The sequence below is a fragment of the Apus apus genome, chromosome 7, assembly GCF_020740795.1.
Source record: "Apus apus isolate bApuApu2 chromosome 7, bApuApu2.pri.cur, whole genome shotgun sequence".
Taxonomy (NCBI): domain Eukaryota; kingdom Metazoa; phylum Chordata; class Aves; order Apodiformes; family Apodidae; genus Apus; species Apus apus.
The window spans coordinates 8,535,445-8,561,517 of record NC_067288.1 but is presented as its reverse complement, the minus strand read 5'-3'; the positions used below and the strand labels follow the sequence as shown (position 1 = coordinate 8,561,517).

The window sequence follows — 26,073 nt, the reverse complement described above, 5'->3', positions numbered from 1 at the left end:
GTGCTATATTGGATTGAATCTTACTTTTTGTCAAAGTAGAGCTGCTATACTTTCAGACCCCCAGGAACTGTTGAACTTAAACAACTGCTTTGTCTGTAGTTCTTCAGGAGGGCAAAACCCCTGTGGCTGTTTCCCTCTGGACCCTTCTGGAACAGTTTTTGGAAGAATTACTGCACAAAGATCTGCTGGGCAAAGCATCTCACCGTTCTCCAGAAAATCCTGGCAGGCACACACACATCAGCTCGCCGCTGAGATCGGTGCAGTTGCCGTAGTTGAAACACGTGAGGTTTCTCTCTTCATTCCCACAAACTGTGTATGGTAATCTTCTGTATCTAGGTAAATAAGGCAACAGCAGTTATTTGCACTTTGCTTGTTTCTGGATGTCTTGTGCTCTCTCAGCTTTTCATTTGACTCTGCTCCACTGCTTTAGTGGAAAATATTTAGATCTGCCTTGCAGATTTGTTGTTTGCATGCGGAATCTAGTACTGTTACTACGGTGCTCCTGATGGCAAATAGAATTCAATACCAATATGAAAGGCATTACATTTTACCTGAAAATGAACACACAGTTTCAGGGGCTGCACATATCAAGTGTCTCCTTAATTTCCTCATTGGGAAGGAAACCCCACACCTGTGTGCATTGACTCACCTGTGCCTGGGGTACTCAGAGTGCTCGTGGCTCATGGCAGGCAGCAACTGAACCAGGGAAACAATGCTGTTACTACCTGGGGCATGGTCCAAAGGGAAGACAGCAGGAACTGAGGTTTAATACTCTCAAAACATGTTTTACTTAAGGTTTGTGTGTTTTTTGTTTTTTGTTTTTTTTTTGCTTAACTTAGTTTTCCTTTTGCAAGTATTTACTAGCAAGTTAATTATTCATTTCTTAACACAAATAAATTAAAAAAAATAGGGACAACAATCCACTCATGTTACTGACATGGTTTCACGTGATACCTGGACAGCTTACTAGAACAGTTAAAAATAAGAGGCTTAGCAGACAAGTGGGTGGGGAGAAGAACTTCTTTAGAAGCCCTTCTATTGTTATTTTCTCTCACCCACCAATTCTGAATTTCTCTACTTATAATTCTAGAGCTCTGTTACTCCTAAAGTATAGTTTTAAAGATTCATATAGCTTTAAATCTTTTTTTCTTAAAAGTGGTAACACAGCTATCTCTGAGCTCTGGTGGACTTGCAACCGTGTCATCAGAGGGCCTGTAGGACCCATGCTGGCAGCAGAGCTCAGCAGCAGAGCTGCACCTTGTTCCTTGTCTTCTTTGCCTCATCAGTCTCTACCTGAGTTGCCAGCTCTCCACTGCCTCGGTCCACATCTAACTGACCTGTACATCTTTCTGTACTACAGACTCTTTATACAGAAATTCTGTAGTCATGATTAATATATAGATGGATGCATAACATCTGTGTTTAAAATGGAGACATCAGTGATGTAATAACCCTTTAGGAGAGACCTGACAAAATCATATGGATCTGCCTTGTACCTGCAAAATCTCCCAGTGAAGTTACCAGCACACAGGCAAGAATAGTCATTAATCCCATCAATGCAGGTGGCCCCATTTGCACACTGGTGGCCACGGCAGTAGTCTATGTCCTCTTCACAATCTACCCCTGTGTAACCAGGTTCACAGCTGCACTCGTAAGAGCTGATCCCATCAGTGCAGTTTCCATGAATGCAGGGGTTTGAAGAGCATTCATCGATGTTCACTTCGCAATGGGATCCAGTCCATCCTTTGGGACACAAACAATGGTAAGAAGTATAGAAGTCTTCACATATCCCCTCGTGCATACAGGGATCCGAGCTGCAGACATCTACCTGCGAACAGCCAATAAGAGCAGGGTTTGCTGATATTTTGAGAAATTGCTCCTCTTGAGGTTTTTTAGTAGGGATGTCAGCATTTTCGAAGTATGAGAGATAAATGCCACTGATTTCTATGGTGCTCATGCATCCCCGCAGGCCGTCCAGACTGTCAAAAGCCTTGTCAGCCACATAGATGTCTGTCTCTTCTCTTAAAAAGTTGAGGCTTCCTGCAGCAGTCGTGCTAGTTGCAGTGTCTTTCTTGTTATCTATATCAATGTGCCATCTAGAGAACTGGGACAGGGGCTCTACCATGGAGACCATCACTTGATGCCATTTCCCATCACTCACAAGCAGTGAACTAGCCAGGGTCAGCTTATAAAAGCTGTTGCCGCTTTGCAATTGAAAGAGTAATCTGGAGTTGTTTATACGGATGGTGACAAACTCCGGCTCCTTCTCCGCATGCAGCAGGATCACGTCAGTGTCCCTGGTTCGAAAGCCAAATACGATATTGGTGAGGTCTCTGCTGATTTTCCCATTGCTTCTGTAAAATACCGCACTGCTTCGGCCACTAAACACTGCGTTAGCAAGACCTGTGCAAAGATAGTAATTGAGAAACCAGGCCAGCTTTAAACCAATACACGTGGAACAATACCTCTTCAGTGCCCGTGCTCCCTGTCATGCAAGTCCTTCTGGGTTTGCTGAAAAACAATCCACCAGTGTTTCAGTTATCCCTGCCTGCCCCTTATGGCTATAGAAATGACAGGGCAGTGCCAGCACCACAAACATGGATATAAAAAGTCTGCTGCTTTGCATCATCTTAAGTTATCATTCTAAAGATACAATTCCACATTAGTGTAATCTCTCTTTTTCATCTGTAGACAAAGAGAAGGAGATGATCATAATTTTGTACAACTCAAACATAAGGCTGAGAAAGTAGTTCAAAGAAAGATACATATTTGGTATTTTATGTTCATTCCCTAAGTACGGGCAGCTAGGTTTGCCCCCCCACCCCCTGCCGACAGATCTGGACAAGGTGAACCTTTGTTCTCATTCCTCTTTTCTTAGGTAAAGAACTAAAGATATTTTAGAGAGTATTTGATTAGATCCTAATTTACTATCACTGATGCAAATAAGATGAATTTAATTTAAATCAGTTGGCAAAAAGCCCCTTCAAAATCAGTGTAAGAAGAGTCCTGCCTGTCATGTTGAATACCAGTTTCTCCTGCTGTGCAGGTGCAGCCACAGCCCTACTGATGGCACTGAGCCCATGCTGGTGGGACTGGGAGGGCAGCCGAGCACTCAGTTTGCACTGCTGTGAGTGAAAATTGATGGGCAACATTGTGGCAGTTTTATGGACATCTTCACAAAGGTATTTGACATCTTTCATTAGCATTGTTTCTACTAAAATGCACTAACTCGCTGGGCTGTCAATTTGCACGTTCTGAGATTTATGGGGATTATAGACAGCGAGAAGCGACAGGAAAGAATGTCTTCTGTCTGTACTTCAGATATATTTAGCTTTAAAAGAGCCTAGCACTGAGTCAAGGTGGGTTCCTGAACTATCTCTGAGCCCAGTAAATCGTGATGAAAAGAACCCCCGGGAGTCCCAGTACAAAATTACTGACTGCTGATCCTGACACTAAGGCAGCAGGGGTGTAACTACATTGCCTGGTGCATCAAATATGGTGTCTTACACATAGGAAAAGTTTCCCCAGAAGAAACCGTAAGGAAAATGAAAGTCAGAGCTTTTCAAAATTATTTCTGATATTTTAAATTTTTTAATGCCTCACAAAGCTGAGGTTTTTTAGCTGATAAAGCTAAAATACTCCTGCAGAACTCTTTATTAAGTCCTGAGCTTAAAATGGTAGCAAGAGCATGAGACACCAAGCTGGCAGAGAACTCACTGGCCAGTAGAACTTCTTTTTTTCATTACCCTGAATTGAACAAGAAGAAGTCTATGCTGTAGTGAGGAAAACAACTAGTTAAATGTAAATATAAAATATAAATAGAAAAAAGACATCAAGCTATTGGGAAGTGTCCAAAGGAGAGCCACAAGGATGGTGAAAGGGCTGTATGGGATGACTTATGAGGAGCGGCTGAGATCACTTGGATTATTCAGCTTGGAGAAGAGGAGGCTGAGGGGTGACCTCATTGCAGTCTGGGGCTTCCTCACGAGGGGAAGAGATGGGGCAGGTCCTGATCTCTTCACTCCTGTGACCAGTGGAGGTGGGGAAATGGCAGGAAGCTGAATCAGGGCAGGTTTAGGTTAGTTATCAGGTAAAGGTTTTTCATCCAAAGGGTGGCTGAGCAGTGGAAAAAGCTCCCCAGGGAAGGGGTCACAGCACCAAGCCTGCCTGGGTTCAAGAAGCATTTGGATGATGCTCTCAGGCACATGGTGTGATTCTAGGGGTGCCCTACACAGAGACAGGAGTTGGACTCGCTGATCCTGATGGGTCCCTTCCAACTCAGCAGATTCTATTCTATGATTAAAAATACAGCTCTGTAGTGCAGGAATTTTTGAATATCTGTTAAGGAAAATCCCTACTATTGCCACATAAATCAGCACAGAAATCTAAAGGTGATCTAACAGTGTAAATGACCTTAAGTTTAGCAAAAGCAAACAGTTCAGATACTTTTCACTACTCTCTGTGTGTTTATATTCTACCATAATATGCAACAGTAAAGCTTATGAGATAACATATTTTCATGTTATCATTAAAGATTTCTGCAAGAGAAGGTGCAATTATTTTAGTTTCAGTTATAAAATTTTTTAAGTGCTGCAATGCTGATTCTTGCAGTCTCAACAAAAAGAGCATTGTATTGGTCTGTCAGCACATTGTCTTCGATAGAAATCTTTTGTTTACCAACCTTCTCATTCCTAAGGGTCAGCCATTCTAACAGCTTCCATCAGACTGTGTGTGTATTTATCTTCCTTCACAGCATCATTAGGGCTTTCTTAGCAAAAAGAAAAATACTGCTTCAAAATCCTTACTTGCTTTTTAAATTCCACTCAGGGTGGAAAGGAGAAAGAAAGTGGAGAAAGAAAGACATATGCAGGATGGCTAAAGTTCTTAAGACAGCTAATGGTCATCAATTTTCAAATAGACTGCTTGGCATGCAGGTGGTTCTTATGAAGTTACTAGTTGAATAACTGCACTGCTGGTATTAAGTTGACTTTCTTCAAAGATATTTAACATTTAAGAAAATAAAATTATCCATGCTGTCATGTCTTGTCTTTTCAGGGGGATGAAGAACTTCCTAAGGCTAATCCAACACTGAATATCCTCATGTCTCCTTGCAGTAGGACTAGGAAGGCTACTCTCACACTTCAGCAACATACTGATCTATTGTACAACCTCAATAAGTTGGGTTAAGTAAGTCAAAAGCAAAGGTCCTGTAAACATCAGTGTCTGTGTCAGTGGGCCTGGTTGAAAATTTCTGGGTTTGGTGGGGCAGACTCTTCTCAATAATGTTACTTACAGTTGACATAATTATTATTTTAATACAGCAATTACATTTTAACAAACTTTAAAGGCAGTGCATGTCGAGTTTTAAGAAAATGTCTATTGCTTCTAATCTTCAGACATGATAGGAATAACTAAAATGTACCTACATTCAAATCCATGGTGCACCAGCTGACAATGTGCTTCATGAGGACAGGGCCCAAGCTCACACCACTTTACTTCCTCGCATGCCTTCCCTGCCGTGTTAGGGGGACACGTGCAAGTGAAGTCATCCCAGATGGAATAGCATACACCACCATTGTGGCAAGGGTTGGACTATGGGGAAAAAGAAGAGGCAACCTAAGCATGAACAAAAGCTGGTGGACTCCCAGCTCTAAGGGTTGGGAGACTGTTTGGCAAAAAGGAGAGTTCTGTTTCTTTCAGATGGAAAGTGGTAACGATCAATAATTGGTGAAAAACAGTATTTCAACCTTAAAATATTTTCTTTCTCCTCTAGGTAAACACATTTTTCTGCTGATATTAATCATATGTAGCCTAACTCAACAAAATCTGTTATTTCTAGCATTCTTACATATTTTCATTTCATTATCATCAAATAATGTATGAACATTTAAATGAAATTCCCCATTACGAAAATGTGAATATTTTCTGAAAAATGCCATTCTTACCTTGCAGAGGTTGTCACCAGTGCAGCCTTGGGTGACATTGATCAGAGTTTGGTTGATAAGAGAATTCAGTGGATTGGTGATAGGGAAGAATTCCAGCAGCTGGTTATTCACTCTTACATCTTGGATGCAGCCTTTGAAATACTTGCCATTTTCATCAGTTTCTTTGTTATCTGGTAAGCCTCCAATGTAAAGAATATCCTTACTTTGGATGGTTAGTACTGGAGTAGAAATAAAGCCTAGATATTGAGAGGACTGAAACAATTCCATCTTACTTGGTTCTATTTTTAATGTTGTTAAGTAAAAGTTTCCATCATTCATGGAGTGTTTCCCTAATAACTTCATGGAATTTAGAGCTAACATTGTGAGTTTCCCACCTTCCAAGTACACTCTTACGTAGATGTGAGTGCTGTTTCTTAAAGCCAGTAACAAGCCAGAAGATTTACGTGTTCGGACAAACATTGATATGTTCAAATTTTCATTCTGAATGGCATCACCAGAAAAAGCAGCATAGCCTGACGAGTCCTCAGATCCAAACCGGCCTGGAATGTACTCTTGAGGTTAGAGATACAGGAAAAGATGATAAAAGAGAGAAAAGAAGAGAGAAAAATTTAATAGTTAGGGCTAAATGACATGGGAGCCAATGCAATGATCAAATAGATACTTTTGGTAATATTTACTTATGGCAGTAAGATGTGCTGATATTTATGGATGAATACAGACTTGATCCAGCTGTAAATAGCTTCTATTTCAAAATTCTTGTTCACTTTCATGGCTGTAGCATTAAAGCCCAGTACAGGAACAGATGTTGTATTATTTGGCATATTTTTCCCCTTTATCGTGCTCTGTATAATGCTGTGTTTGCAAATGGTTAAACAAGGACAGATTTCTGTAGTTTCTTGGATTTGTCTTCAGATTATTTTGAAAAGAACCTAGCTGCTTTCATTCTCTGATGACCACGGAAGTTAATGTAATTTTGGAACTTTGTGATATTTTTTGCAGTGATTCCAAATATTGAAATAACCAAAAGTGGCTCAGCCAATCCCTCTTGTGTAAAACCTCCAAAGAGGGCACCTATTTGGTGCTGCCTGAGGTCCCCAGATCTCTGACAGACTTTCTATTGCTAGGGCTCAACACTTGCTTGTATGCATCAACTTGCATCCAGTTATGAATCCTGCTCAGTCCTGTAAGTGCCCAGAATGCTATGGTGTCATGAGGGGTGAAAAGAATCCAGCATCAAGGAAGCCTTTTTCTTTCTTTCTTTCTTTCTTTCTTTCTTTCTTTCTTTCTTTCTTTCTTTCTTTCTTTCTTTCTTTCTTTCTTTCTTTCTTTCTTTCTTTCTTTCTTTCTTTCTTTCTTTCTTTCTTTCTTTCTTTCTTTCTTTCTTTCTTTCTTTCTTTCTTTCTTTCTTTCTTTCTTTCTTTCTTTCTTTCTTTCTTTCTTTCTTCTTTTTCTTTTTTTTTTCTTTTTTTTTCTTCTTCTTATCAATTAAAACGATTAAACCAAAACCATCTGTCTCTCTCCCTTAGTCTATTTTCAGTAATGATTTTCAGACTTGTAAGGATATGAGATATGTAGCCCAAACCGTATTTTATTCTGATGAATCATCTCGTTAAAGCACAACAAAGTGTTTCTATTTTTACACTTTAAGTTTTGTGATCTTGTCCTCAATATTATAGACTTCCTGCCTAAAAACTTTCAAGAGCTATTTTTAATATATCAAATTCATAGAAAGAATAAACCAAGCTTTTAAAAAATGCTCACATAGTTAAGGAGTCAGTCCTCCTTTGTGCAGTAAAACTCCTAGAGTGAGACCTCATAGGCCCAGTTTCTGCCTGCAGCACTATTTTTTTTTATGACTACATAAAAAAACCCAATGAAAACAGGGAACTAACTGTGAAGCCCCAACAGACCCTTAATAGCCACACTGCACTACTATGTGGCTCAGTAGTATCATTTAGCACCAGGAATTACTTGTTCCTAAACAGGCGATTTCATCATTATATTTGAAATACTATAATTCTATTAATAAGACTACTGATACATATACATGTGCTTGTTAAAACCAAGGTATGTAAAGTATCTCTTGAAATGGATGTTTTGAGGCATTAAATCTCTAAGTTATATCTTTGTGAGGTGGTGCTAGGGACAGACATTTTTTCATCAGGGTGAAAAGAAAATTTCTGCTGGAATGAGGATTGCACATTTGCAGTATTTGAATGAAGCATTGACCTTCAAAAAGCTATTTCATGTTAACAGTTATTTTGTTACATTTCTTTCTATTTATAAATATACAAATATATATCATCAAACTGATTTTCTGTTAGATGAGATGACTAGCATCACCTTAGTCAATATTAACCTCTTGGGTCACAACATCTGGATGTTGATCAAAATGAGTCAACATCTGTTTGTTATTTTGTATATGTAGTGAAAATATTGCCTCTTGTCAATTAAATACTTGGCAGCAACTTTTCTTCAAAAAGACACTAGCATTTCTTAGGTTATCCTTTACCACAAGTCTCCCCCACTCTGCTTTTTAAGAAAGCTGCCACAGGCTTTTAAATATGGCATATATCTAGAACCTATGTATCAAAATGGCATGGTGCCATGATTTGCAGGGAATACTGTGGTCAGCAAAAAAAAAAAAAAAAAATTAAAAAATGCATGCTTTCTAATCATTCTCAACAGTTCCAATGCCACTATAAGCCTCTCCTGGCCCTGACTGGTTTTAATTTTGCTTCATATAAGGAGGCAAACATATTTACCAGATGTTGTCCTATACTGCAAAGTTGCTTTCCAAATCTTTGGATAAATTACAGCTAGACTTCAAAGAAGTCTGTTACAATTACCTCTCAGACTTTGTCATTTTGCAATAAAACCAAAAAGAAAAACTATTGAAAAGTATTGATAACTATTAAGTAGAGCATACAAAATGAAATTGTATTTAAACATTTTGAAGTGTATTTCAAGCTACAGCTTTCTGCAGCCATGCATTCAATAAACCCCTGGGGCCAGTCATTCAGCTGATGTAAATCAATGCAGCTTCACTGGCGACTGTGCAGCCACGCCAGTTTACGCCAGTTTAGAATCTGTCCATTCCAATCTGACAATGGCTCTGCTGTTGTACTTCATTTTTTCCAGTCCACTCAGCAAATATGTGTAGGTAAATATATGCGTGTATGTATGTACATGTGCATTTCTCCCTCCCTAAACATTGGTAGGATCCACTATGTGTGGGATGGTTATCAAGGGGGCAGAGAGGGAAGCAGGGGCAAGGGTGCTGCAGGAAGACTCAGTCCTGTACAATTTTCCTAAACAAAACTGTTTGTTTGAAATCCCTAAAACTTTTGCTGAGGAAGGATTGCAGAGTCCACCAGAAATGCTCCTCAGGGCTTCTGAGGAGTTCTGTATTTACAGCTCCAGAGAGTTTCACACACTGGAAGCAGTATGGCAGGGGGCTGGGCAGGGACCTCCTGTTGTCCTTCCACTTTGCCTCAGCCTGTGCTTGGAAAGATCATTTGTAGCAGGGAAAGTGATAAAGGCTGCTGCAGCTTTTGTATTCCTGTTCATCACTGCCAAAGAGGCTGTTTACTGAGATGTGCTCTTTTGTTTGCTGAGACATGGCCCATGTTTCCCTCTGGTCACCAAGCAGCTCTCTGGTAATCGCAGCCTTCATTAGTGTTTGTCCAGAGCTGCCTTGGGACCAGCTGAGAGATGAATGGGCCCTGTTTCCAGCCTCTGAAGCCCTGCCTTCTCCTTAGGCTAATCAGATTAAGTTAATAATATAATCTTGTTCATTATTTAAAATAGGAATCTCTTTTTTTTTTTTTTTTTTAACTTGCAGTACTCTTGCTTGCCTTTCATTGCCTTAAATGAGTTTCTCTATAAAACCCTGGAGAGTTTGAGGATAAGGTTTTCAAAGAATGCTTTGAAAAGTAAGACTTAAACTCCAAGTGACTTGGTTGCTTTCTAAATTTTACTCAGGGTACATAACCTCCAGTGAACTACAGTTTTCTGGAGTTTATGGCCTGCTCAGGGCACTAAGAAGATTTTAAAACTGGATGAGTGGAATCCACCAGTTGAGCCTGACTTTTTTTGTCAGGCTGAAATGCAGCCTTCCTGGGAAGGTAACTGGAAAATAAAGAAGGCATGCTACTACTAACCTCTTGCACTTTCTTACCGGTTAACATTAAGCTCCAGAGATCCTAAGGGTCATGCTGTTTCACCACCAGATAAACAGGAGTGTTTATGATCATGTTTTCAGCAACCACTTGAAACACAAATCCCAACAGCATTCCCTTACCTGTTGCACAGGTTGGCCCAGTGTACGGCCGGTGGCAATCGCAGTGGTAGCTCAGCCAGAGGTTGGTACAGCGTCCCCTGTTCTGACATGGGTGGGTTTCACACCAGTCCTTTCTAGCACATCCTGTCCTGACATTTAAAGATGATTCAAGTGATGCATTCTCTGGAGTAATAACAGTCAGGTCTATTTCAATGTCCTGAAGACAGCCTACAAACGAAGGTGCAGAGTGTATATTATAGATGTTAAGTAGAGAGTTGCCGCTCATGTTCCCGGCCGGTAAGCCACCCAAAAGTGTGCTCTGGAATGCAAGCATCACGTGATCGTTATCTAGCACAGCAGATGTTTTATTGAGACATGATTCTACACAAGAGCTGTCAAGCAAATGAAGAGTTACAGCCCTTGCCAAGGTTACCTCCACCCAGTGCCATTCTCCATCACTGACATTGTGGGGAATATGCAAAGGAGCCTGCGGCTGGTTCTTGACTTGCACGGATAAGCATAAGTAGCCATCGAGTAACTCCAGCTTCACAAATGTATTTTTGTCCCCTCGGTAAAACAGAAAAGCTGTAGGCTGCACAGTTTGAAACCTCAGTTTTATATTATACAAAAATTCCTTCTTCGAGGTCAGGGGATTCTTCCACAGAAGGAAACTGTTTCCTTGAAAAGAAAGTGTGGTTACAGTTTCACAGTGTATTCCAGTGTATCCAGGTGAACATATGCAGCTGAATCCATGTTGGCCATTTTTTAAATGTGGGATACATATTCCATTGTTTTGGCATTGCTGATCAGTACAGCCACGGAGGACTTCTGTACAGTTCCAGCCACCATAATAAATCCCTTCTTTGTCTGCAGGTGGGCAATGGCAAGTGTAATTCCCAGGAAAATTCTCACAGATTCCACCATTTTGGCAAGGGTTCATCTGACATTCGTTGATGTCTTCTTCACAGTGAGTACCTGAAAAATAAATAAAGAGTTAGGCATTTTGGTACAGACATCTGTAGCCTAAAGTGACATCTTTAATAACGTATGCTTTATTAATTTATCTTTATTTAGAGTGGAATGTCTTGATATGATTGATTCACAAGTCTAAAAAATGTTAAATATAAAATACCATCCACATGCTATTGTTTTCTTCTGCAAAGTATTATATAAACATCTTAGTGATAATTACATTTTGGAGAAAAGAACCAAAGAAACGGACAGTTTTGATATGGATAATGTAATGAAATTGAGATAAACATCACCTCCAAAAGGTGTGATCAAGTAATTGTTTCACACCTATTCTGTGGCAGAAATCTGGAATGCTTTGAGAGGAACTGAATTATTTATCACATATAAAACCCCGTGAATTGTTGCTTAATTCTTGTTCATAATACAGTGTGTTGGTGACCTGGAGAATAGTCCATTGGTCTTTCATTCTCTGTCACACTTGTTCAAGCAGTAGAAGGATTACAGACTAGTATTTCTGGTCCAGTATGAAACATCTGGGAGCAACAATCTTCAAGTGAGAGCCGCAGGACTTATCACTGCTTTATGATATAGTGGGACAGACTGACAAGTAGGTGAACATCTCTGCAAAATGTGAGGAGAGTTCACTTGGGATGTGAGGATCTGAGAGAAGCTGTTGGAGGGGTGTGAACCTGTAGGTCCCAGCAGAATATCCCTTGTACAGTGTATCAACAGTAAAACTCTCTTTACCTCTCCTGTATACAAAATATAAAGCAAGAAGAGATGAAAGGAATATTGTCTCAGAAGTCTCAGAGCTTGCTGATGAGAGCACTTCCATAGAAGATGGGTAATACAGACTCATATTTTCTCTTCTTCCATAATGTTTGGCTTCTGGTATATTGGCTAAAAGGAAGGCCCCTCATCTGAACTTCACTGTCATTTGATAGATGAGATCTAAGTATGTCTACTGGATCAGACTTCACAAAGAGAAACAAATCTGTTCCTCTTGTGAAACTAATCTGTTTATCCTTCTGCACAGTTGTTCATCTATAAAGTAGTAATTATAGTAACTTTTCCCTTGAGCAATCAAGTGACCAATGTGTATGCAATGGATCAGGAATAATCTGTTTCTTATCTCCCTTGGAAGCAGTCAAAATATCAAAATAATTTTTTTAACACTCATGCTAAGTGCAAATCCTAATATTTCCATTTCCCTTCATAGTTATTCTAGAGAAAAATAAGAAATTCTTTGCAATTATTTTTCAAATTACTGTAATCAGCACAAAGCAGTTTATAGATATAATTATGCCTGTCCCCACAGCAAAACTGGTGCCTGTAAGTTAGATAACAGGGTATCCTGAGAGAGTTGCAGCTAGGTACCAGGCACCACACCTAGCTTTACATACAAATTTCCATCAAGCTTTATTTTTACAGCAAAATATAGGCATTTTTTCATGGAAAATTACAAAGCAGCATTCAACCACAATGAATTGCTTCAAATAGCAGTAGATAAATGTCGTTACTCAGGCTAATTCCTTGCCTGTCCACTTTATTCAATCACAGTTGTAACTAGACCCATCTCAGAGAGTGGTAAGTTACAGGAGAGCCAGAAGGGAACTGAGAATCGGTTGAGATTTGTTTAAAAGATCATCCAGAGTGAAGTGGTCATAGTGTGTATATGAAAGGCTCTCCCTGCAGTGATCCTCCTCACTCATCAGTCTTCAGTTACAGCATATAGTTCCTATTTGAAGCTTCAGATTATCAGACACAGCTAATGCTATCTCCCTGGTCTGACAGGGGGGTTTTACAGCAACAGTCTCTGTTTTTCAGACAGACTCATATTCATTCCAATGTGAGATGTCTATGTATACCTTAATCTGTAGTGGCATCTGGCAGAAATATGACTCATTGGGACTGACTTTCTCAAAGTGAAGTGCACTTCCCAAACCGTTACTGACTAGGGGCCAGAACAATATCTGCTTTGCCCAGTCTGTGGCAATTTCTGTGTTAGCAACTTGTCCTGCTTTTCCTATTCTAGTATATGAAAAGTGAAGTTACCATGAACTGTTTTCTGTTATGGTCACTGTTTTATTACATCTCTTGCCTGATATTTGTTCCTTCCGTGCTTTGACATTGAGAACAATGTGTCCACAGGTCTTGTATACAACTCAGTCTTCACATGAGAACTGTAAAAATACAGGTCTCTTCATGTTTTCATGTCAGAGATAAAAATTACTGCAGCCTAGAAGCAGCAGGATCAGGGATGTACTTAGCCTTGTCATGGGGCTTCAGAGGGTCAGAGCATGCTTAAGGATTTATAGACTAGGAGCCCCTATAAAACCTTCCATAGAGAAAAATCAGCATAGTGAATGGCTAGATACCTGGTTGCTGCATTTTCAGTAACACCTACTGACTCTATGTATATTAGTTTGTTATCCCACAACACCTGAGAGGCATCACCTTTGCCTTGTAGCTGTGGTCAGAGTCACAGCTGAGAATAGTGGCTTGTCTCTGGGAAGGATGAAACATATGCCAAAATTGAACCAAACTTCACTATAAATTTAGTGTCTGTATCGTTCTCTACTTAATCGAATTAGAAAGAAAATTAATGAAAAGATTTCATGAGAATCCTAAACTTGTTTGGAAATCATATATATTTCTACCATTAAATTTAGCTAAAACATTTGATAACAAAAGCAGCAATGTCTAACAAAGAAATAAAAGTTGTATGAGGAGGTACACATTGTTAGTGTATTCCTTGCTTTTAGAAAATCAATAACATCCGTTATTAAATGCAAAGTGACGGAAATAGAGCCACTTAAATATTTGTGATTTCATAAGCATTTCAGTGTCTGAATACAATGCTTATTTTTAAAGTAATTATGTTAATAATATGTAACAAAATAATTATTTTGCTGGATTGTGTGTATATATATATACACATGTGTACACTTACATCTATATGCCTATTATTTTATAAGATCAGCACAACTATAAAGATAGGTCACAACAAAAGACAAATAATAAGCCATTTTTTCATATAAAAGAAAAAAAAAGCAGCTGTTCTTATAAGTGGTGTGGATATTCCTTGTTATCTGCCAATTGCTATACAAGCAAAGACCACTGTCATTCAAGATAAAAGCATTCTAGATAAAAGGATTAGTCAATATTTATAGAACTGTATAAGCAGTTCAAATAGCTCAGGTTGGAGTAATTTAGCATGTAAAAAAAGTATTCTCAAAAGATGTAAAACACACCAAAGCAAGTGCAAGGGGAACTATTATTTTCTTGTCAGTGTTTCCATGCATTACTTCAGCTAAACATATTTGTGTTTTTAAAATAAAATAATTCAGCATTTTTTTCCTCTAAATATAATACACACCTACCTAAAATTTCAGATAATGTGAATATTTGTAACATATTTTCATAGATAATTATTACTTTTTCCTCCTGTAATGTTTATTTCAAAACAGAGATGAAACAGCTCCTTTGACTCAGTTTGATAACATCACGTACAATCTGTCTCCTTTTTTCACTTACATATTATTATGATAGGGTAGCAGTTTTCTAACTGTTAACTTCTTGATTAAACTGTCTGTTTCAAATTTAGCAGCAAAGGTTTCCTGCAGAAGCAGGATGATAAAAGCTGTTACTCAAGCATAATTCTGCTGAAGGCCACTAATTTTCATTTTGATTAAACAATAGTAAAAGTATTATCTGACTTACATTTTTGCTACACATCTTTGGTTAGAAATCTTTTTACAGCCTTCTGCCTTTTCAGTTCCTTGACACTGTATAAATATTAAGCAAATACAAGCAAACAGCCTGGATAGATACTCTACTTTCAATACAGTCTAAGTACACAATATAATGTCACAAAAAAGAAAATATTTACCTGTAAACATTGTCATTAAAATGATGTAAACCTGTATCCTAGTTGCAACCATCTTTTTCCAAAGGAAAAAGATCTTTTAGCACTTAAGCAGTCCACAAAGTAAGTTTCTGAAAAATTCAGCACAGTTCTTAGTATAAAGGCTTCCTTTCCAGGATTAGCTTGCTCCACTTCTGTACCTGCTGATGTAGTCTGATGGTGTATTTTGCCCAAGCCAGATCAACAAGGCTTAATGTAAGACTCATTAAACTGCTTACACAATAGATATGTATTCTAGTTAAATTGTTTTTCAATAAGTTTTTTTCAAGTTTGCTCACACTAATCTTTAATTATGTTTCACAGAGAGGCATATTTTTAGGATCTGTTCAATTTGTCACTTTTCATTATTTTACAAGGTATTTTTTAGGACATATTTTCTTTCATTTTCAAGAGGTTTGTTAACCCAAATAAACTCTTTACAGTCACTGTCCTTCAGAGAAGCTATACATCTCAATAATCAGATAGAAAAACCTAAAATTGTGCCTCATTTCTTTGTTTTATAAATATTTTTTTCTCTCATTTTGCTACTTACTGGAAAGTTACATCTGCAGATTTTTGAGTGTGCTGAAGACAGGGAAAAAAATACTGAAATATTTTCTTTCTTCAGCTCTTCAACCAACTAATTTTGATTTGGACCTAATTTAATGAGAGGAGAATAGAGTTCAGGAGATTGAATTGCTTATTTCTGTGATAATTTAAGCAGCAGACTTTTGTTTTCCCTTTCATTATACTTTATTTACATGATGAATTGCTTAAAATATTGCTAGACCAATATCTTTTTGTGTAATTAGTAAAATAATTATAAAGCAAGAGAGTCTTTCCTGGGTTGGTATTTGTACCATCCAACTGGCATATGGCAAACTGTGGATTTGGATCTCTGTTTTGGCAGCTTCTCATTTTAGAACTTCAACTATGAATCCTGAAGTCTCCCACAGCCTGTCCCCCAAAAAATGCTGATTTTTGGCAAACATGTTTTTCAAATTCTTCTTCTCCCTCAACTCATTTATTCATTAATTCATAAATTCCTGACCTTATGTCAAATAGGTTTCTAGGTTCACCAAAAGACTCATATGCAGGTTATAATGTTGGATTCATTTGATCTCCAGTTCACAATTGCTTTTATGGTGATGCTCCAAAAATTGTTTCTCCCTCCAGCCTCTGATACAGGCATTGAGTGATTTTTCCTAAAATAAATCCAAATACCAGGGGGTAATAATGTCATCCTGACTCTTTGAAAGGTAAGTCAGGAAGCTTTGAAAAAAGTAAAGTTCGTGTTGATAAGCTAGTATGCATGTACTTTATTGTTAGTGCTTACCAGATGTCTCTTGCTACAGCTTGAATTTTGATATGCGTTTTTAGTTTGAAAATAGCAAGAAAAAGCTGCAGGTTCTCAGTAATTGTCAGTCCTTTTTCAACATGACCCTGATAAATGTTCTGATGTAAGATTATGAAAATACACACTGTGAGCAAGTTGGGATGTGCACACACTATTATAGCTCAGTGAAAACATAGAGTTGATGACACTGAGACAGAGGAACCTCGGACCAGGGTATTTAGAGAATTCCCTGAAGCCACAAGAGAACTTCTGCTGGGTTTTCTGAGCAAATATGTCACAAGCAAGGGTGTTATGAAAAATGGTAGTTACTCGAATTACAGTAAGGGTTTGGTATTTTCTTTAATAACATTTTCATATACAAACCAAGGAGAAGAATCTACGTGAAACCACCATAAAGCAGGTATAAAACTTTAATACTCCTGGCCAGAAAGTTATTGTCAGAGGTTCCTGTCAAACTGGGAGGCTCTATTGAGTATGGGCTGGGCTTGTCCTGGTTTTGCTCTGGTCAGTATTTTCTTAAAAGATGTGGATGATGGTATAGAAAGTTTGCTTATTAAGTTGTCTGATGAAGCAGGGCTAACTTCAAAGACAAGATTACCTTTACAGGTGAACATAAGAAATTAGAGAAGTGGTCTGAAAAATACTTAATTCAATTCTGGAAGGGTTAATTCCATTTCTATAGTCTCAGGCAAGAAAAAACAGCAATCAGGTGGAACAATAATTCCAGTTCACAAAGCTTTGGTTCACACCTTAGTGGGAGTACTGAGTCCACTTTTAGTTCTGCAAGGAAGATTTGTATCAATTGGGAAGAATTCAGTGAACAGCAATAAGGATAGTTACAGGTCTAGAAACTAAGAAAGTAGGGCTGTTCAGTCAAAAGACAAGCAGAGGAAATGGGACATAGTAACAGTCTTCCAGTACAAAAAAAGAGAACACACTGTTCCCTAAGACCATAGCAAACAAGTGAAGAAATAATGGGTTTGACCTGCACCAACAAAGATCCAAGTCACACTTTAGGAAAATAATTCTAATGATGATATGGCAACAAAGCCTTGCCATGTGAGGAAGCCATAAGGTCTATTTTCAGTCCTTAAAAATAGATGAGAGACAAAAGTGCAGTGTGACATGAGTCAGCTGATCCTATCCTAGACATGTAGATAGCCCAAATGATACCTGCATGTCTGTCCTTTCCAATATTTTTCCATATCTCTATGACTTCCTTGAATAAAATAATTCCCAGCAGCTGAGCTGTAGATGTGTCAAACTATACACTCACGTATATGAATCTATACACATATAGGGATAAAATGCAAGTAGGAGTAAATCGTGGATAAACTCAAATTGTAGCATACCCTTTAGAATATGCTTTATGGAAGATGGAGACAATTTGCAATAACACTTCCTCCACATATGTTTTACAGTTTTGGAAATATCTGTTACAAAATCCTACCTCAGGCAGAAACAACTTTTTTCAAGGCACTCATTAATCCTGAGGCCAGTGGAAGGATCTGGCAGAGCATATATTCTTCAGAGCTTCAGGTCTTAGCAGACAATCATGAAAATTCTAAGTTTGCCACATCTGTGCTGATAATTGCAAAGAGATAATTACTTTTTGCTGGAAGGAGGAAATGCACGTTCATGAATGAGTAAGCACAAGGAAATAAATTTACTATCTCTATGTCATTGTAATTAAAACCCATGCTTCTGGGCATAAATCAGTTGTCATTGAGGTCAGGAAAGAGGTTTTCCTCTTATGTACATCAGTGTACAGCAAGTGAGGGGTATTTAAATTGATTTTTTTTGTTCTCCTATTTTTCTTCAATAAAGAACTGGCTTATATTGGTTATTGAATTTAATGTGACCAGAGATCTGATTCCACATGGCAATTTTTGTTGCTGTCTTAGTAGGAAAAGCTCATATAAAATGAAGGACAGAACACAGAGCAGAGCTGGAGCACATGGAAAACTGGATACTTTAGAAAAGTAAGGATAATAAGCATTTATTAACACTGGGCTAATTTGCACATGATACGTCTCACACAGTACTTTTGTAAAGTCATAAGACCTTATTAGTTATTCCTTTATTGCAGACAAATTCACTATTCTGCTCTTTCTCCTCTTGCCATTTGAAATGTACATATAAATTTAATACTGGCTAGGAAAAACAATTAAAATAGAAATAGAGTTGAATGGCTTGGCTTAATCATTAAATGTCACTCTAGCTGAGGGATATGGAATTCATAATGTGCTGCATACAGAATGGCATGCTGTAACTCAATCTTTTTAAACGTTGCTGGCCTGAAGCATCATAGACTAGTTTGAATTTTCAGTAAAAAAAAGGATTTATTTTTTTTTAAAGTTGTAAAAACCCCCAATCCCTTAATCTCTTCAAACATTAAATGTTTTCTTCAAGCAAAACTTCTTGGAAATGTTTTTCCACTTGTTTCACATGTTATAGCATACATAAAATACTTTTCATTTGGAAAAAAAAAATTAAAATCTTGTACATGCTGTAGGTGATTAGTTGTTTAGCGAGATCTGGTGTGTTTATTTTATTTTATAAATATTGGAAACAGCCGACTGAGTCAAGTGTTGGCTTTGGCTTCCGGGTGGATCAGCCTTGCTGAGGAGCCTGCCCTGCAGCCCGGGAGCGCTCCTGAGCCCGAGCTGAGAGAGCAGCAGAGCCAGGGGTCAGAGCCTGGAGCCTGCCAGTGGCCAGGGGCCATGCCTGAGAAGGGCAGCATGGCAAAGCTGGTGCTTGTAGCCTACACCTTCGTCCCATATTTCGATTAACACAGCCAGCCATGTGGATTCAATTGTAGGATTAGGGTCTGAATCTGGAGTGAAGAAAAACTTGCTGAAGAAATATGTCCCTGCGTGGCACTCATTTTCCTTTCATTTCCCTACTTTCAGAGTCAACTTTATCTGTAGGTACAAGAGGCAGCTGCTGTTGCATTTGACTGATGGAGGTAAGAAAGAAAATCAAACAGTGGCAGCCCAGTTTTCTCAGCAAACATCCTTCCTGCGTGGGTTTTCTGGGTGCACAAAAGTGTCTGTAGCTACAGCCATGTCAAGGAAGGGCTGATGAGGGGAGGGAGAGCACAATAGGAGGGTGTGACAGTTTAAAGTGGAGAAAGGTGATATATGAAAAAGGGTGAGTTAAGAAAAGAGAGAAAATAGCAGCAAGGATTTTAGAGATTAAACAGATGAAAAAGTAGAGAAAAATGGGAACAGATACTTGTGCTGGCACTTGAGACAACATTTTTGTCACACACATGGCATTTATGGGTAGTGAGAGAAGCAAGTGTGTGTGTGACCATTAATCTGTATGGAAGACTGCAGGTCAGTGATAAGTTCTACACAGAGGTCTGTGGTAAAACTGAGAGTGCAGAAGACAGAACCAATGCCAAAGCCAAAAGACTGAAAAAAAAAACCAACTTTAGAAAAAAACAGTCATAGATGTTTTCTAAATAAGTATAGTAGTGTGTGCTGGAGCAGAGAAGTCAGTTTACAAAATGTAGAGAATTAAGATAGACTCATCAAAAAATTTTGCTTGGAAGTGACCTTTGAAGGTTTAATTTGGTCCAATGCTCCATTCAAAAGGTCAGGACATCATCCAGAGAAGAAATTGGAATAGTGAGTTGCAGATAATTTGATTAGTTTTTACCTGATCATGAACCAGATATTTTGAGGCCAAAGAAAGATATTTGGTGTTCTACTTCCAGTATGGGGTTTTTTTGTGTGTTCTTTAAATTCTAAAGAGAGTATATATCATTTAGGAATTTTTAATATTTTACCTTTTAGTAAACTGTGGTAAGACTGTCAAACTCAAAGCATTAATGATCTGATTTGCATATTTTGTAAATTTGTAAGCTTGTACATACAGATGATGTGTGTACATTTGAACTGAAGTATATCCAGAGGGATCTTAAAACAACCAATACCTTTGAGTTATTTAATTAGATCCTACAAGGTCACGTTTCATTGACTTGAAAATCTGTTTGAAGCATATGATTTACTTTGGAATTGGAAAACAAATTAATTTTCAGTCCTACAAACACTTAAGGGCTTTAAAAGAGTGCTTGCTCTTGATCAACACATCCATTGAGGAATGTATGCTGTGTCTAGTCTCCCCTAAAAGGGATTTTCTACCTTGTCTCTTGGCTTCTTCCTGTTTGTTTTAACTGAGGTAGGCAAGCACAGCCACTGTGCTGTCCAGTGTGAAACAGTTTCTGCCCTGGGAACAGTGCTTTGAACAATCTGAGTCATTTGCAAGATCTTCTTATTTTGTTATAACCAGTGCGAATCTCCACAACACACGAAAGTGATTGTATTTGCATAACTTCATTGTCAGTCCATATTGAAACAAACTGAAAAATCCAGTAGGCTAGAAAATCATAGTTTTAATAGGGTCTACAGAACTTAAATGAGAATGGAGGCCTGAGAACAGAAAAATTAAAGGTATGAATGTGTGAACATACATAACATATTTATGTTGTGTGTATTTTGAACTGTAGAAATAGGATGAATAAGATGTGTTTATGCTGTGTATAATTACACTTCTCTATGCCTACAGTACATATTTCTACATAATTTATTATCACTTTAAATACAGAAAAAAACAAGTATTTTACCCTGAACTATCTAGTTCTACAATTTTTTGTTGGGCAATTATGCTACCTGATGTATGCTTTCTTTCCTGTGTAAACATCTGTGACTTGCTGTAGAGCAAATGCGGATGCAGAAGACCTTGGGCTTTGGACTTCGATCTTTCAGTCCAGTTCCACGTCAATGGGAATGGCAGAAGATCTCACTTCAGCAGTGGTGTTCGTTTCTCATTCCCTGCAATGTTATCTCTTTTGCAGTGGGAAAACTGGACTAGACAATGTTTTTGTTTATCTAAAGTTTCATATGCTTAACACATATTGAAGCTGGAAAGCATGAGATGCAAATTAGCTTCACTTTTGCCAGGTCATGTAATGATCTCAGTGGCAATGGGACAGCATGGACTGCAGCTGAGACTGTGCTTGCCATGGACTGCTGCCTGTCTTACGGGGGATTTCCTGGGTCACACTGTGGGTATGTGATTTAGCTAGATTAAATCTAGTATTTATATGTCTTTATGTGCCAAAGTTAACTTCTGTAGCTGTGTAGATGTTCATGGTATAGCATGTAAAGAGTTTTCTTTATTTGTTAATATGGGTAGTGATTTACCATGATGTTCAAGCCTCACAAACGGACCTAATAACAATTTCTGAACTTACTTTGTTAAGAAAAAATAGTGTCCATAGGACAGTGACTACAGCCATAATGGTGTTGATCATTATGAGTCTCTGTGTTGTTAACACAGCCGGACTCGAAGAATTACAGCTGTGGGAGAGCAATCTGACTCAGATTCACCAGACCTGTTTCTAGCAGTTAATTATCAGCATAAATTAGCTGTCTGTACTAGGCTCTTTTTCTTCTCTCCGAGGCTGTTTATTGAAAGTGCAAAGTTCATTGTCAGCCAGGGAAAGAGTGTGCTTTCTGTAACCCTGTTCTCCCTACACGATCAGCAGAAGGCCTTTTATAAGTAAAATCAAATATCTTTTAAAAGGTATCAGCATCCAGGTGATCAGTTAAAGGCTAGCTTACGTTCTTTGAAATTCTCCTTATACCTGAAAAAAATCAGGCCAGGTACCTAAAAAGAAGCAGGTTGTGCCTAACTATAGTCACCTTAGAGTTTATTTCAAACAGTGCAAATAAGCAGACATAAAAATACTAGGCTTTATCACACGTTCCTCCTGTTAGCAAGCAATGAATAATTAAGAGCCAGATGCTACAGGGAACAACTAATGTAAAAGCTTTTATGTAGTATATCACATAAAATTAATTTTGGTGCTCACTTTACCATCTTATTTTTATTACTCAGTGTCCAAACTTGAGAAGACCTTAGACCTGGGACTCATCAGATAATTAATTGCCAGCAAACTATAAAACTACTGAGTCCAATCCAGCAAAATCATTAAAGCGATTTTAAAAAAAATTAGTAACAATTAAAATGTTAATTCTTTATGTGTATTCATATGTGTATACAAATTTGGGAAGATTTCTTTATATACCAGAGTTGTGCTGCCATTCAGAGGGACCTCAACAGGCTGGGGAAACAGGCATAATTCAGGAACCTCATGAAGTTCTGCAATGGGATTTGCAAAGCCCTGCACCTGTACATGCTGGGGGCCAGCTGGCTGGGAAGCAGCTTTGCCATGGTGGTGAACATGTTTGGCCTGATCCAGCAGTGTGCCCTTGCAGCATAAGGGTCAAGAGCCTCCTGGGCAGTATTAGGAGGTGTCTTGCCAGCAGGTCAAGGGAGGTGGCTCTTCACCTCTATTCGACACTGGTGAGACAACATCAAGTCCAGGTCTGGGCTGCCCAGGTACAAGAAAGAAGAGCACATACTGAAGCAGGTTCAGCAAAGAGCCAGGAAGGTGATAAAGGGACTGGAGTATCTGTCATGAGGAGAGGCTAAGAGTGCTGGAGTTGCTCAGAAGTTGAGAACAAGGTAAGTTTTAAAGGCAGGAGATAAGATTTTGAAGAAAAAAAAAACCACAACACATTTAATTTCTCCCCAGTTCATTTTCCCTTCCCCTTGAGGAAATATATATTGCCTGACATTGCAAACATGATTGCTCTCATGCATGCAATTCTTCTTAAGACCTGATCACATAAGTGTAAGGCTCAGCTATATAGATATTTTCCTTTTAAATTTAAAATGCGTTATGTTGTTAAATAATCCATTATAACAGGAACAGGTGGGAAATCTGAGACATACTTTTACTGTAGAAGTTAAGAATATTTGGATTCTTTGTTCTGTTATCCCTGTATATAGGCTTGGCAGCATTAATTCAGGAAGGTTGAGAAAGATTATGTGTACATGACAGCCCTGAGGATTTCCATCATTGTGATTTTCCTTACAACTCTGCATTTTTTTGAAGAGCATAACGACCTATGACAACTAAGCTTTATTCTCTGTGGAGTCTGACATTGCTTCTTTTTAATGGATCAGACAGTTTGTGATACATCAGTACAAGACACTTTCTCCCCCATGTCAATGTAGGGTACCTCTTCAATATTTCCCATCTGTGCTGACCTGTGTGATCAAGAGGTCATGTCCTGAAGTCAAACCCAGAATCAAAACACTCACTTCTACCATGGGTCAGACTATTAATGTAACCCATTTAATTTACATCAAGTTGGAACTTGACATTCAATTTCTCAGTCCAGAACCAATTATTTTTAAAGCAACATGCCAACAATATTGCTTGGCTTAGAATAGCAAAAGTTCAAAAGGGTAAATAACATTTCACACCATAAATAAAGAATTGATTATACTTGAAAACAAAGTTTGTAATTACTACTGACATTTCTGAGCCTAGATGAGGTGTCTTTTATGCTTTAAAAACTGATTTCATTTATACCACTGGCATTATGGGAACCTTATGTAAGGGTCTGAAATAGTCCACTGGTATTTTAAGTATCCAGGGGAAAACATGAATGTTTTGCACAATGTTTGGGTCAAACACATATTTTTTGGCAAGTGAGGGTGCAAAATTTATTGTGGGTGCTTAGCCTTCAGCAGGACAGCAATTCCTCTGCACCCTTTCACCCCAATAGCACCATCAGCAGGACCACTGGTACAATCAGTAAAATCCAATACTTTGGGATGGAAAATTGTGTTGTTGTTCTTGTGTGAAAGACAAGCCTCCACGGTGCTAACAGATTTTAACTAGGAATAGCCCTGATCTGGGTCATCAAATGAACCTTCTGTACTTAAAACTGTAGTGCTTGTTTTTTCCATGGCTCTTACAGCCCTGAGTGGACTTCACATGACTGGCCAAAGACCCTGATCTCCATATGGAAGATTCTGCTACTCAAACTCTGTGGTGCAAAAGCTAAAAGTTAATGTTGACGATTTGGACCATCAACAGTGTTCATCACACAGTTTTTGTGATCTTCCAAACCAGGGTCTGATGACTGTATCAAAACATCAACGCAAACTATATTTTGCTATTGTGTAGCAGATGCTACACATAGACAGTATTTCACGCTCCCTCTACTGGCTAATTGGTGCAGAAGGAGTAATGAGAACTTCCATCTCTCAGAGGTCTGTTGGTACCAAAATGCTGATGCTAGTTCAAACAAATTGCATATTTTCACATATTAAGGAAGTATGTACATTTTTTTACTTTTTTTTTTTTTTTTTGGGCAGGGGAGATTGGGGAGAAGTAATACAAATAGCAGGTTCCCAAGTAGACCCCTTTACCAAGGGTGAATGAGAATGCCACCCCGCTGCTGTGGGTTATTTGGGGGTGTTTATATGTGAGAAGTGGTATTTCAAAGGCGTGTGAAAATGTGTTAGCATGAAAACAGAGTAGCTAAGCTATATAAATGTAATGTCTACCAGAACAAAGTGGCATTATGCCATTTATATTTGATGCCATAGGAAGATAACAGCTGCCTGCATACTTTAATAATAAATAAGTTTACTCAGGCATCTTGACTTTTTATCTGAATATAGGCCAATATTGTTTTCACAACAAATATATACAGGTTTGGCATGCAAACATCACACGTTTCCCACCGTCAGAAGCCATGCAATTAAAATAATTAATGAGTAATGAAGACCAACATAAACTCTGCTTATTAACAAACATAAGCATGGCGTGCTGCAAATCTTGTAGAAAGCAACAAAGACAAATCTTCTATTCTTACCAAAAAAACAATCCAGCCAGAGAACTGTGCCCTTCAAAATAGAAAAGATGAAAGTTGTGGACTTTTTAAATTAATGATAAAATAAAGGTTTGTTATAAGCAGAGCAATAAAGTACTCTGAAGCAGCTCTTATGTATGTGCTTAGATATATGTGTGTATATATGTGTATTAGCACGTGTGTGTGCACACACATTTATACATATATGCATATGGTTCAGAAGTACTTGCCCATGTGCTATTTCTGATTGAACTCCTCCAGCTTCTCCAGTGTCACTCCTGAGTTCCTCCATTACAGAAGGAGAAGATAATTAATGCCTCTTAAATGTTTGGTTGTATAATTTACTGTATTTCCAATAAACTGGATTTTAATGGGGTTCACAGTGGTGAAATTCACAAGAGTGAAGTTATTAAGGCTGTTTTCAAAATAATCTGTTGAGTAAGATGTTGAACTATTACATTGGGTAATTTTGTTTATCACTTGATATTTGACCTTAAATATTCCATGCATTAGAAAGTATTAAGTAAAATATATTAATCCCATAACACAAGTCTTCTCTTTACTGTCTACTTGTTAAGCACTTTTTCCAGTGAAAACTGTACAATGTGTAGATTTAAAGAAAGTTCACTTCTGTTTGGGGAGAAGTTGTGCATCTGCTTGACTTTGCAATTCGACTGTAATTCAACCAAAATGATGAAGGCCTATACAATTCCCTGCTATAAAGCATATGCTGTAAAGTAGCTCCTGAGATGGACAATGAAATTCTTAAGAAGATGAGCAAAGTTTTGCTGTCAGGTTAGTATGTGCAATACCTTCAATTTCACTATGGTTTGCATGTTTATCACTTAGACCACACTTTAAAC

At 38.2% G+C, this 26,073-nt stretch overlaps 2 protein-coding genes across 24 annotated transcripts in view; one reads left to right on the top strand and one right to left on the bottom strand.

Moving 5' to 3' along the window:
• The window catches only part of CRB1 (crumbs cell polarity complex component 1), a 100,195-nt gene that overhangs the window by 22,749 nt on the left and 51,373 nt on the right, over positions 1-26,073 (bottom strand). Inside the window, exons 7-11 of the mRNA XM_051625150.1 lie at positions 10,249-11,202; positions 5,946-6,496; positions 5,427-5,592; positions 1,497-2,403; positions 204-332 (exon numbers count right to left, since the gene is read on the bottom strand). Coding sequence (XP_051481110.1) covers positions 204-332; positions 1,497-2,403; positions 5,427-5,592; positions 5,946-6,496; positions 10,249-11,202 — 2,707 coding nt within the window. The remainder of the gene's footprint in view (positions 1-203; positions 333-1,496; positions 2,404-5,426; positions 5,593-5,945; positions 6,497-10,248; positions 11,203-26,073) is intronic.
• The window catches only part of ZBTB41 (zinc finger and BTB domain containing 41), a 91,231-nt gene continuing 86,412 nt past the window's right edge, over positions 21,255-26,073 (top strand). For 17 of the 23 annotated variants that reach the window (XM_051625289.1, XM_051625293.1, XM_051625292.1 and 14 more), the window contains exons 1-2: positions 21,255-21,541; positions 25,789-26,005. The gene's annotated coding sequence lies outside the window, so the exon portion shown is untranslated. Of the gene's footprint in view, positions 21,542-22,373; positions 23,004-25,788; positions 26,006-26,073 lie in introns of all 23 variants that reach the window. The other 6 variants (XM_051625298.1, XM_051625297.1, XM_051625290.1 and 3 more) reach the window with 3 other exon arrangements.